The 12,690-nt window shown below is 48.9% G+C and overlaps 3 protein-coding genes across 3 annotated transcripts; 1 reads left to right on the top strand and 2 right to left on the bottom strand.

Annotated features, from left to right (window-relative positions):
* Positions 1-2,492: 2,492 nt before the first annotated feature.
* On the bottom strand, positions 2,493-3,888 carry DFJ58DRAFT_833431 (uncharacterized protein). The gene is given in 7 exon segments (XM_041392233.1): positions 2,493-2,545; positions 2,715-2,782; positions 2,793-2,814; positions 2,870-3,006; positions 3,058-3,145; positions 3,340-3,611; positions 3,641-3,888. 4 exon segments carry the CDS (start codon positions 3,651-3,653, stop codon positions 2,885-2,887), a joined length of 495 nt encoding a protein of 164 aa, XP_041234679.1. The 5' UTR covers positions 3,654-3,888; the 3' UTR covers positions 2,493-2,545; positions 2,715-2,782; positions 2,793-2,814; positions 2,870-2,884.
* Positions 3,889-4,682: 794 nt separating this feature from the next.
* On the top strand, positions 4,683-8,683 carry DFJ58DRAFT_751618 (CHAT domain-containing protein; the record flags this gene model as incomplete). Its single annotated transcript, XM_041387778.1, has 5 exons — positions 4,683-5,124; positions 5,183-5,333; positions 5,389-5,528; positions 5,570-5,667; positions 5,722-8,683. The coding sequence occupies exons 1-5, from the start codon at positions 5,085-5,087 to the stop codon at positions 8,680-8,682; spliced, it is 3,390 nt and encodes a 1,129-aa protein (XP_041234680.1). The 5' UTR covers positions 4,683-5,084.
* A 2,456-nt stretch (positions 8,684-11,139) lies between these two features.
* DFJ58DRAFT_888915 (uncharacterized protein) lies at positions 11,140-11,871 on the bottom strand (the record flags this gene model as incomplete). The annotated part of the gene is made up of 3 exons (XM_041394707.1): positions 11,140-11,416; positions 11,471-11,759; positions 11,808-11,871. Coding segments are annotated over 3 exons (630 nt in total), but the record flags the coding sequence as incomplete, so codon positions are not given.
* Positions 11,872-12,690: the final 819 nt, after the last annotated feature.

The raw sequence follows: 12,690 nt of genomic DNA on the forward strand, positions 1-12,690 counted from the left end.
GAGCATGATGTGAAAAGCCTCAATTGCTTCGTCATAACGTTGTGCACCATGAAGCGCTGCATGCTTCAGCTCGTACCCACGATAAGACGAAGGATTAAGTTCAATGACCTTCGTATGAACAGTATTAGCACAATTGTGAGAGCAATGACAGATATCATCCGCACCATTTCCGCGTCGGAAAGGGCTTTCGGATAGAGGTATCGTCCCAAGTTCGCTTTACTGCGGTACTCAAAAAAGGAGTCATACGAGGAATCCAGCGCGAATGCCGCAGAAAGTGCGTTTTCAATAGACCAGAGTTGAACCTTCCCTTCGTCATCTCCACTGATGAGCACGTCTCCATTGGGAGAAATTGCGGCAAAACAAACCCGGGCTGTGTGTTCGAATGCCTGTCCTATCTGCTGGTGCGACTTTGTGCTCCACAACCGCACAGTCTTGTCGCCCGAGGAAGTGGCAACGAAGGAGCCATCAGAAGAGATGGCGAGCGAGTCGATGGAGTCAGTGTGACCGATACAAGGCATACCGATCTGGTCTCCATTCAATGAGTTGCAGAACTTGACTGTGTAGTCACTTGATGCGGAGACAAGTTGTTGGCCGTCAGGTGACCATGCAACGCTTGTGATCAAATCTTCATGGGCCTTGATCTCGAGAAGAAGCTCAGCGTTATCGGTCCGCCAAACCTGGATGGTACCGTCCAAGGATCCGGAGGCTAACTTTAGCCCATCTGGACTCAATGCCACACCCAATGCCCAACTGCTATGACCATGGAGTGTTGTGAGGACAGCACCAGTCTCCGCGTCCCATAAAACGATCATAGAGTCTAATGACCCACTAGCGAGTTTCCTGCCGTCGAGAGAGAAGCACACCGAATTCACCCAGCCTGTATGCTTCACCAGCGGATCGAATACCATCTGCCTGCTCTCAACGTCCCAAATGATGATAGTTTTATCCTTTCCACCACTCGCGATTCGTTTATTGTCTGATGATACGGTGACTGATCGCACCCAGTCCTTGTGTCCCTCGAATGGTCCTCCTAACAATTCTCTGTTCTGCACATCCCAGATTCGCAGGTTCCTTGACCCCGTGACGACTTGTCGGCCGTCTTTGAAGAACGCCACTGCCGACACTGCGCTCGTGTGCCATCTAATCGTTCGCGATGATGCGGGTTGTGTTATCTGCGGCGCCTGCGCTGGTGTTGCTCGCCTTCTCACACTAAGATAAGCTTGTTTTGCTACATCAAGCACTCCTGACATACGATCGCGTTGACCTAACAGACCTATTAGTTTGTCGATGGCATTCGACACTTGATGATAAACGTACTTTGGGGATATGGCGACTACGTTGTGGACTTTTGTGGGTCATATGTGATGACTCGTGACGTTGGATTATCCAACTCATGTACTTATGCGACGCTGATTTTTGAATGTTGGCTCCGTATGCCACGGAGTTGCCGATACGCGTCGCACCGACCGATCCGGACGCTAATTTCAGCCGGGGATTGTGCGACTTAATGTTGCATTTCCGAATGACAGCACAGTGAATTCGGGAATCGAAATACGCTCGAGGGTAGTCTTCGAAAAATGTAGAACACTGGCCGTCAGCAACTACGACTCCGAACCCCCGCGCAGCCCAGATTCCCATATCTCCCTGACGCCCTCCTTAAACCACACGACATTCCACACCACCAAACCCCTGTGCATCAATCATACACCGTCGTCGGAAGGAGTGCTAGCAATGCGGCGAGCGTGAAGGTGAGAGCGACGTCGCTGCTGAGGGGTAGAAGTGGGGCTTTGACGGTGGAACGAGGGATGTCGATGAGGTGACTGACGTGTTCCGGTGGGAGTGGTGCTGGAGGTGGGAGTTGATCTCATGGCTGTGGGTGGGGACGCTGGTGCTGGTGCTGGTATCGGGGAAAACCGACTCGTCCGCGGATCGTTAGAGTTGGACCTGGTGAGATGGTATATGGGTGGGAAGAAACGTATGTACCTGTAGGGCGGTCCAAAAGAGTTGAGCACGGATAGATTGTCGCAGCAACGATTGTGCGTGGCTTGGTCTACTGGTGAGGTAGATGGAAATTAAGAAGGAATTGCTCGAATTTGGGAGATTTGTCTACGAGGCGCTCCATGACGCGTTCGTGTATCTGGCAGAAGTTTTATGCGTGCTGTTTCAATCACTAACAAAGAATAATGTATGAGGGACTGGCGTACCGATCTTATCGTCTTCTTGAAGCCTTTCCGGTTTGTACACAAGTACTTCAAAATTTATGTCGGGGTTTAATTTGATTTGCCATGCAGCGACTATTCGGAACTCCACGAGTTTTGAGACGGGATGTTGGTAGAGATCCTGTGCATCTGGCAGTCGGCAGACAAACGGAAAGAGCCTTCGAATTCTTTGGTTTTCGTGCTGCAGTAGGAATGAACTGATTAGGTAAGTGCCAGTGGCCGCGCGACAATATTCGGGATATCAGGTACTATATCGTAGCGGCGCTGGGAAACGCCAGTCCCCGACTTCAACTTCAAGAAATGACGACGGATTGGTAGTAAACAGTCTATCGATATAGCAATCAGGCGCTTCGCAGATCAGATGCAGCACTACTTGAAATTTGACAATAGTATTCGAGTGACTCGAGTCAGGCTAATCATCATCAGCCTCCAGCTCAATGTCAAAGATGTCATGGCTCTCCGTCGATAACTTTGAGTTCTTAGCAGGTGACTGACCTCCGAGCTCGTTAGTAGTCTTCCTTTTGCCTTTGGGATAATGGAGAGCTTTCTTCGTGTAGGCTGCACGTGGCAGCAACTGCATACGCCGAAATGACTGCTTTTGAAACAGGCATCGGTCATTCCCGCTCTCGATCTGTACGAATATCTCTCACCTCTGCCAGCGCATTCTATTTGCATTCTAGATGGACTAACATGTCCTTGACAGAGCGCGAGACAATTTCCTGTGACAAACGTCCAGTAACGAGCACGCCAAACTCATGAGCAAGAATTTGATAGCAAGCAGCCTTATCTGAGAGTAAATAACAGCTCAAGAACAGAAAATATGCCAGATAAACGTCACCCAAAACACTTGCTCCAGCATGAAATAGGTGTAGTGCGCGTTGCCGGGCATGATTAGCGAGTGCATCACACGTTTTTCGATGAGAGAGCTTGTTGTAGAGTGTGCGATAGCGTGGTGCTAATCGAGGAATACATGTCTAGATGTCAGTGCGTTTCAGCTTCTCTAAACGGCGAGGAATATCATCAACAGATGCTGAAATCCACTGTAAAGACATGGCTTAGAGACTTGCACAGCTGCTGGATCGAGAGCAGGAGGTGCGCTGATGATAGGAGGAGTACGTACTAGAGTAGTTGCCAAATTGAGACCGTACAAGTTCTGAAACTCAGCAGCAAGTAAAGTGCCCCGTGATCTTGTGCAAGCAGGTGGGACTGATGCGGTCAAGAGACTCTTGAAGAGGATATCATCTGACATGCTTGCGAGCTCTGTGCGTCGAGAAGCGAAATGAGATACAATTGCATCGACACTGCGTTCTTTATTTCGCGCGTCGGATCTTTTAGTACCAATACGCCGTACAACACCACGCAGGACAGGCGCGGACAAAGCAGACAAATTTTCTGCACAGCAAGCATCAGTGTAGGAAAACCATCGAGGATCATCTTTTAGTCTGGACATAATGCACGAGGCAGCAGTTGGGAGGGGAGAGCCTTGTTGAACAGGTTCTCGATAATTCTTGAAGCATTTGAATACACTACAGCACACATATGCAGCAGACTCGAAATGCGCGCGACTGAAAGTCATCGAAATGTCATCCAGATGAACAGACAGACATACTCTATCAAAAACTACAGCCACTGTGACAGATCGATAGGGGAGACCACATTTGAGACATAGGCTGTTAGAATGGGAGGCGAGCGATAACTGTAACCAACAGCAAAAAAATTCGGCAGTTGCATATATAAATTTATGATATTGTCGGTAGGATATGATTGTATATCATGAAGGATGTTGTGAGGTGGGCAATCTTTAGCATCGAGTACTCGAGGCGCCGTACTGGGGTGTTTCGAGAGAAACACAGACATTCTGGAATCTGAATATTATCAATAAAACAAGCACACAGAAAGAAACCGAAAAGACATACACACAAGTTTAGCTATAGAGACGATAGACTTCGATCGATCAACTGTACAGTTTTTTCGAAAGGGTTCCCACGCATCGAGGTATAGGTGCCTGGGGATTTGGATCCGACAAAACCCTCCTCCCACTCCGTGGGAAGTCGGGGATGTCGATATCGGGTGGAGGCGTTGACTTGTCCATGATGGAAAGTCAAGTCCAAATCGAGTCAAGGATTTGGACTTGTTTGGCTTTTGCACTGGTAGTCAGTGAACTTAGAGCCTAGAGGTACCAAAGACTTGTTCAACGACATACACAAGTTGATATTAGGCTGCCCAGGTATTGTAAAGACTTAGTAGTTATTCTGTGGCCGTTAGCTGACTCTTGTTCCAAGTTGTTTCCACAACATTCGACTCATGCGCTCAATGCACCTCTACCATGTCACTGTCAGCTCGTCGTATGGAATCATTCGACTTTTCTGTGCGCGCCGTTTTCAGCAGTTTGTATTGTTTTTATTTCCATTGCCTTAGGGAATACACTCGATTCTACTTTTTAAATTCTGCTTTCGAAGTGTGCTAAATGAGTGGTACGACTTCATGATACAAGTATAGGAGCAGCAACTATCACAACACGCTCTAAGACTCGCATATCCCCTTGCGGGCCACTTTCCCTGAATACTGATCATGACCTTGTCTACACTTCTTTAGCACAGATTCTTCCGCTAATACCACTGATCTCCATTTTCACCGCTTAGTGCAATGGTACCAGCATCTATCGTGCCGAACTGCGATCGACAACATGGAAATACACGTGTAGCATGACCTAGGCCTGAACCCTGAACGTTGAGCCTCTCCTGTCCCTCTCAGCCGAACTACATCCACAGTCCCCATATCCCTACCCCCGTCTTGCCCTCCCACCCATTCCGCCCACCACTCTGCCCATCCTCGATCCTCGTCATTTTACTTCATCACACCATCATGCCCGGTAGCTTAGAAGGCCGATATATCAGACTTGAAGGTGGGTTGCTCCATATCACCTTTGTATCCGTTTCGTGATTCTCACACTATTTTTACAGTCATCGGCGGAAAAAATCTTCAAGTCCCCTCCGAGCGCATTCCCGCAGGCATTTACATATCCACCAATGTCGACTCCCGGAGACGCTGGAAATCGGCTATCAGTGTCTTATCATCTGATGAATCTGCATCGTGGGGCCACACTGTGACTCTGTAAAGTCCATGGAGACTTTCCGATGCGACGCGAGAGCTGAACTTCGGTTTCTAGATCATCCCATGCCTCACCTGCATTATCGATAGAGATCTGGGCGTCCTATGAGGTCGGTCGAATGCTAGGCAATGGAGAGGTCATTGGTAAACTTCAAACGTCGTGGGATGAGCTACTCAATCATGGAGATGAACTTTTCAGTAAGCTTCTCGTCATTCATACACATACTAACATCTCGTAGTTTTGTCCTTCCCACCCGTTCGTGGTGTCCACCCTTCCCTCACGCTTAAGGCCGCCGTTGTACATACTTGCGACAATCAGGACGGTGCACTGTCTGATGTGAGTGGCGTTGGTCTCTACTGTTGGCTTTTGCTGACAGAACACCAAATGTAGTCCCTCGTAGATTGCGAGATCGCTCGAGACACAGATGCGGGCCACGCACAATTTGCCGCATACATGACGAGCGAGACGGTCTCTCACCTGAACGATGCAGTGCAGCATTTTCAGTTGGTTGTGGACCAGTGTCCGGTCAGCCATCCTGACCACGCAACAGCCCTCACCAACCTTGCGTATGCGCGCCTTCGAGGGTATGTTCGCAACGATCTTCAAGACATTGATACCACCACTTCCCTGTTCCGCGAAGCCCTTGCATTGCGTCCGCAGGGCCATCCCGATCATCCATTATCTCTATATAATCTCACCGTCGCGCTGACTTGGCGCCACAACAAGAAAAGTACCGCTGCCGACATCCGCGAAGCCGCCAAACTGTATCATGAGCTACTGCCTCTCTGTCCAGAGGGCACCTACCTTCGGAGCATCGTGGCAGGGGCAAACGGTGTCGATTATGTGATCTGCGGATGCAACAATCTTCCAGAAGACACATCTGATGAAGGCATCCACCTTCGACGAGTCATCCTCGAGCTCTGTCCTCTGGGCCATCAACGCCGTCCAAAAGCACTTTACGCGCTTTTACAATCACTCCACACACGCTTTATACAATATGGCAGCATCGATGATCTAGATGAGAGCATAAGACTCGGTCGTGAAGCCGTTTCTCTGCTTCCCGAGGGACATCCTGGGCGTGATAGCTACTTGAATGAGTTGGCTTTCTCACTCGAAGACCGCTTCAATCACCAAGGCAAAGCTAATGACCTCGATGAGGCCATCTCTTTGTACAAAGAAGCGCTGCGCCTGTGCCCTGTTGGACACGAACCCCGTGATACCTCATTGGACAACCTAGGGCTTGCCCTCCTCAGCCGTTTCAACAAACATGGCAACATTGATGACATCACCCAAGCTATCAGCCTCCATCTCGAGGCACTGACATTGCGCCCACCTGGGCATCCAGATCGTGATACCACGCTTAACAACCTTGGCCTCGCGCTCGACACCAGATACAACAAATTGCATGTCATTGATGATCTTAATGAGGCTATTGATCGGTATCGCGAATCCCTTCGGTTAAAGCGGCATGACCATCCAGAGCGCCATAAATTTCTTTCCAATTTGAGCGCGTCGCTCTGCTCTCGTTTCACGCAAACTCGGGATAATGAAGATATCGAGGAGGCCATTAATCTCTGCCGAGAGTCATTGGCGGCTCTGTCTTCGCTGCACCCGGACAGATGGTTCAGCTACACATGGCTGAAGGAAGCCTATTTAGCTCGTTACCGGATTCTACACGACCCTGATGATTTATCGCTCGCGGTGGACAACTTCAGACTCGCATCGGGACATCCTACACAAGGATTTCCTCGGCGTATCAGACAGGCTATTGGCTGGGCTCGCCAAGCGGAAGTCTATCAACACGAATCTGCCCTCGAAGCATACCAAATGTGCTTTGAGCTTTTCGACAGCCACGTGATGACGCGATCGTCAATTATCTCACGGCGTGAGGCTGCAACCGCTTTTCGTGGTGCACAGTTGCTACCAGTAGATGCAGCCTCATGTGCCATACGTCGTGACAATCTACGACAGGCAGTTGAACTCGTGGAGCAGGGCCGTGGCCAGCAGTGGTCGCTAGCTTCCCGACTCAAGACTCCAGTTGAAGACCTTGAGTCAGCAAATCCGAACCTGGCGCACAATTATTTGGAGCTGAGCAAGCGCGTTTCCAATGCCGCACAGAGTTCTGCAACCATCACGGACAGAGCTGCTGCTGATCGGGCAGCAACCAAGTACAGGAAGCTTATGGAGCAGTGGGAAGCTGCAGTGGCTGAAATCCGTAATCTTCAAGCGTTCTCGCGGTTCCTGCTCCCACCTTCCTACGAAGATTTGCAAGCGGCAGCGCGCCAGGGCCCTGTCATCATCCTCATTGCCAGTCAATATTCGTGCAGCGCTATCATCGTCCCGACGTCAGGAGAGCCTAGTCATGTTCCCTTGCCGTCTGTCACTCTCGTAGATCTGAACAATCTCAAGGAGCGTTTCGCCAGGGCCATACGACACGCATCTATCATGGGCCCAAAGGTGCCGCGGAACGATCTAATAGTACTCTTGCGGACAGTATGGAAAGAGATCATGCTACCCATAGTCAACGTACTCGAGCATGTCCTTGAGCTAAAGCACGGTTCTCGAATCTGGCTGTGTCCAACTGCAGCTTTCACGTCTATTCCTCTCCATGCAGCTCACCCCTTTCAAACGAACGCAGATCGCTCTAAAGAGCCATGCCTGGAGGATCTCTACATCTGCTCTTACACGCCGACACTTTCGGCTCTGGTCAGATCTAGACAGATGATGAAGAAGCGTGTTGCTCCATCCTTCGTGACAATCGGACAGAGTCAACCGGGTGCAGGGAAAGGCAAGGCGCTCTTGACCGTTGACAGCGAGCTCGAGCTTGTCCGTAAGCTCGTCCCGGCGATGGCCAACCGTACCACCATTTCTGGTGATGCAGCCACACGAGCAGGTGCACTTGAAGCTTTGGAAGAGAACACCTGGGTGCACCTCGCTTGCCATGGCAAGCAGGATTCTACTCAGCCTTACAATTCCCACTTCGTCATGAGAGATGAACATCTGACGCTGCTTGATATCATGGAGAAACATATTCCGCATGCTGAGTTCGCATTCTTATCCGCTTGTCACACCGCCGTCGGCGATAAGGAGACGCCCGACGAAGTGATTCACCTTGCAGCTGGTCTCCAGTTTTCGGGGTTCAAGAGCGTCATTGGCACGCTGTGGGAGGTCGACGATGCTGTTGCAAAACACGTTGTCAAAGCGTTCTACGAGAATTTGTTCGCTGATATGGAGGATGGTCGTGTCATGGACTGTACGAAGGCGGCCTGGGCACTCAACCGTGCTACGCACACTGTGAAGACGAAAGTGCCGCTTGAGCAGAGGATGGTTTTCATTCATATCGGTGTGTAGTTCTATGTCGTATTGCTATCACTTGGTACATATTCACAGTTGTTGATCTGCGATCCTCTTTCATCCTGTTGTTTGTAAAAACGAGACTCGTATTTTTGCGCTCCAGCTGTCTCGTTTTTGTATTATACACTACTCGTGTTTTTGTTGACTAGAATGTTCATCAAAGATTTTGCGTACTCGACTCGTTTGCAGCCTCGTCTTCTGCTTTGCTTAGGTAGTACGAGCCAGGCTAGTCTGGCTGACTCGTGCCTTCCAGTCATATTATTCTTCAAGCTTCAAGCGGCCCAGCCCTTCTGCACCATGACCTCGACTAACCACTGCCAATGTAATCAACGTCAAGTTAGGAGCAGGGCTCACCCATACAAACATGCGCACCCGTCAATGTTGGTAGTCTGGTCAATTCTAGATGGCTGCTTTGGCTTGACAATGGCCCATCTGCGTACTGCTTACATCCGATTCAAAATTCATTTCCTATAGTGAGCACTTATAGTTTCATACAGATTACTCATACTTGTGAAAGACCCGGCAATCTTCAAGTACCTCCTCGCCTCATCCTCAAACCTACCTCCCGTTAACGTTAGAACGAAGTCGTGATTTTTATCGGCGATGGACGCATTCACTGATGGGCCTGTCACTGGTGTCAGCCGGATGTGGGAATGGCTGTCAATATTCCGGTCGGGTAGATTTGAGGCAGTGAGTGTAGCTCTGCACATGGTGAGATTAGCTTAGAGATACGCCAGGCGCAAGGGCACGTACGTATGCCAGCCACGGCTGTGGAAGTGGGTCCTGGGAACCCTGACCAACATTTAATGAACTGGTGTTGGAACCAAACCGTCCGATCGCCGTGCGGCAGACTAGATCTAGGATAGAAGTGATTATGTGCAATCAGAGAGGCTCCAATAGCGATCAGGCAAGATTGGATCGTTCGAGCCACCGGTATGTAAGCACAGCTGCCTCGGTCCTGTGGAATATCACGCTGTCGTAGTTGAGATCAAAATGGATATATTGAAGAAGCCCACGTTCAAGCCCAGTGAAAACTGGACATGGCCAAAACCGTTGAGATCGAGTGGAATATGACGAATTTAGAAGCACAATATTTCACCACAGGAGACTCGCTGTGGAGACTAATAGAATATTTCGCGTCTGTTGATATCTTCTCGAATGTTGTAGGGTATGTTAAGAATATCCATAGCATATTTCACCACATTTTGGTTCAGTTCGCATGGTACGACAAAATCGATTGTATTCGAGTCAATTGTGCTATAATCTACTAGTACAAATGCTTCAGTCCACGATCATAAAACACACGATAGGGCCATATAGGACAATAATGATAATGCGGAACCGGAGCAAGCACAAGCAATCGGGAGGCAACCAGCAGGCGACAGCGAAAGAACAGGAATGATGTGGGCAGGCGAGGGAGATGAGCAAGCACAAGCAATCGGGAGGCAACCAGCAGGCGACAGCGAAAGAACAGGAATGATGTGGACAGGCGAGGGAGACAAGCAAACACAAGCAATCGGGAGGCAACCAGCAGGCAATACCAGGCAAGCTAATACATGAGACTGTCGACGACATCACTGTTCTTCGTCCAGCGCCCTGCCTTTTCCTACCAAGTCTCAGCAACACGATAATGGGAGTGGCAAAGTTGTACTTACCAGTTCTCCAGCCTCCCTATCATAAGACTGCGGACAAAAGTGTTAGTAGAATCCATGAAAGGATATAGTAGTGAATCAGTGTCATAATACCTGGATCTGCGCCTCATTCAATGTAGAATAATAGGCATTGAATTCATTGGTGGAACCAGGTGTAACCTGTTTAAGCCAGCGCAAGGCACAAAGGTTCCTATGCAATTTAGATAAGCACCAATCTGTCACGAATTCCGAACACAAACCACTATTCTTTCCTGAACACTCGTAAGACACCCGTTAAGCGCCCATCACAAGCGCCTGTCATTAGCGCTCAGTCAGTGTCTGTACCGATAACCTTCACAAACCCTAACCCGAACCCATCCTTTACATACCCGAGCTTCTCTATCCCGTTAGCGCCTACTACCCTTATCTCCGATATCCCCAACTTCGACTTCCTTTCGCAAGCGATTAAGTCACGTGACTCTAGAACCTCCGAAAACCCTTGTACAGCAATGACACGTTTCATGACATCATAGGTAGTTATATTTAGATCATCGTACGATTCCCTTTCCTATTTAATGATTGGCTAGTTAGTTCATTCTCAGATTCAGTCTCCGTTTCAATATATGTATATAGTTAGCTCGTTGTAGTCAGTAGTTCTCCAGTTCAAACCTCTTTTGTATTAGCTCACTGCTAGCAATCCTAAGACGTCCCTGCTCATTATCTTCTTTTGTTGTGATACCTTTCGTTTAAGTCCTAGTCTCTGCCCCTGCATTAATTCGTTAAAAGGGTTGTGGCACAATCCGTTCAATGAGAAAGCACATGCTTACCGCCCTTTCTTCATTGGACCTGGCCGCATTTTTGCAGGCTTCTTCGAAGATGAAGGAGTCCCAGTGGCAGGAGCATCGTTCACCTGAGGGAGTGCAGCAGGGTTACCAGGCGCGAGAGGAATGTTTGTGGGGACCATGGTCTTTGAAGTGGACGGCAGTCCCAGCTTCAAACTTAAAATGGTCTTGGCGGTATCCAGCACAGTGGCACTTGTCGGTACAGTCGCGCTTGTCGGTACAGCTGATTTCACCAATGGCTGACAGGTCAAACCCATACTACAGATGGGTTGTGGTTACTAATACCGTGCAGATGGAGTAGATAGTACTTACAGGGGATTCGTCAAAACAATGCAGCCATGAGTCGGTGGTTGGTTTTCTTTCTCGGCTGTGGGTGATGGGGGTGGTATTGGAGTCACTACAGATGGCAGACTCGCATCAGGGTGTGGTATCGGAGACACTACAGGTGCCAGACTCGCATCGGGGGGTGGTATTGGAGACACTACAGGTGCCAGACTCGCAACGCTACTAGCAGCGCTGGTGGTGTTGTCTTCGAGTGTTGGCTCGGGTTCGACAGTGCTGTCCGAGTGGGACTCAAGAGCGAGTGGGCAAACAGATTCGCCTAAAAAATACACATGAGTATGCGCTTGCGAAAAACATATGACCATACCTTCGGATTCAACAGTGAGAGGGCTAACAGATTTGCCTGAAAATACACATGAGTATATGCTTGCAGATAAAAGAATACAATACCTTTGACAATGAGAGTGTTACAGTCAAGTACGCCCTATTCATTTCCTTTCTCTCACATCATTGTATTACATCACGATCACATCTTGCCGTCGCTAGATGATCTATTCTCGTCTTATCTCTGACTCGTCCCATCTCTGACTCATCTCTATGACCTCATTGTACCGGCCCCTAAAGTTGTTACCGTTTACTATATAAACTCGTTGTATACTATGTAGTTCTTTACTTTAATCTTACTAGGTTTTACCTGGAACTTCCTTCGCTTAAGACCTCCAATCTTAAGTCGTATTGAATGTGATTCAAGTCGAGGACACTCTCCTAGACTTGTCTTAGAAACTACTGAACTTCGGTATACGCCGAAGCCTTGAACCGACCTTGGCCGATTACTCTTATCGAGTAGCCATACGTCAGAACCATCCTAGTTCGTAACAAAAGATTAAAGTCTTTCTACGAATACATCGCTATCACGCGTTGTAAAACCCAGAACAGAACAAACCCTGGTCATCACGACAGATAGAACCCCAGGTCCCCCGAAGCTAACAAGCTGACGTCCTTGACACCAATCTTTGGCGCTTTGAACCTAGGTGCTGTACCACCCCTACCACCTTTGAACCCCCCCGATGTCTTCTACGAAACCCATTGAAATCAAAATCGGTTCTCCCCCGGTCTTTGACGGGGATAGAGATAAATCCGAGGGATTCTTGATGTCGTGCCAGTCCTATCTCGATATTAATGAGAAATCTATGTCGACGACAAACAGAAGATCATTTTCGTAACCTCCTTCATGAATGAAGGGAACGCAC

The sequence above is a fragment of the Suillus subalutaceus genome (assembly GCF_016647625.1).
Source record: "Suillus subalutaceus strain FC151 chromosome Unknown DFJ58scaffold_737, whole genome shotgun sequence".
Lineage (NCBI taxonomy): Eukaryota > Fungi > Basidiomycota > Agaricomycetes > Boletales > Suillaceae > Suillus > Suillus subalutaceus.

Coding starts and splice junctions, on each gene's coding strand:
- DFJ58DRAFT_833431 (XM_041392233.1), bottom strand. Junction 3,146..3,339: donor TCAATTTGGCAACTACTCTA/GTACGTACTCCT, acceptor CTCTACAACAAG/CTCTCTCATCGAAAAACGTG. Junction 3,007..3,057: donor TGCTGGAGCAAGTGTTTTGG/GTGACGTTTATC, acceptor ATTTACTCTCAG/ATAAGGCTGCTTGCTATCAA.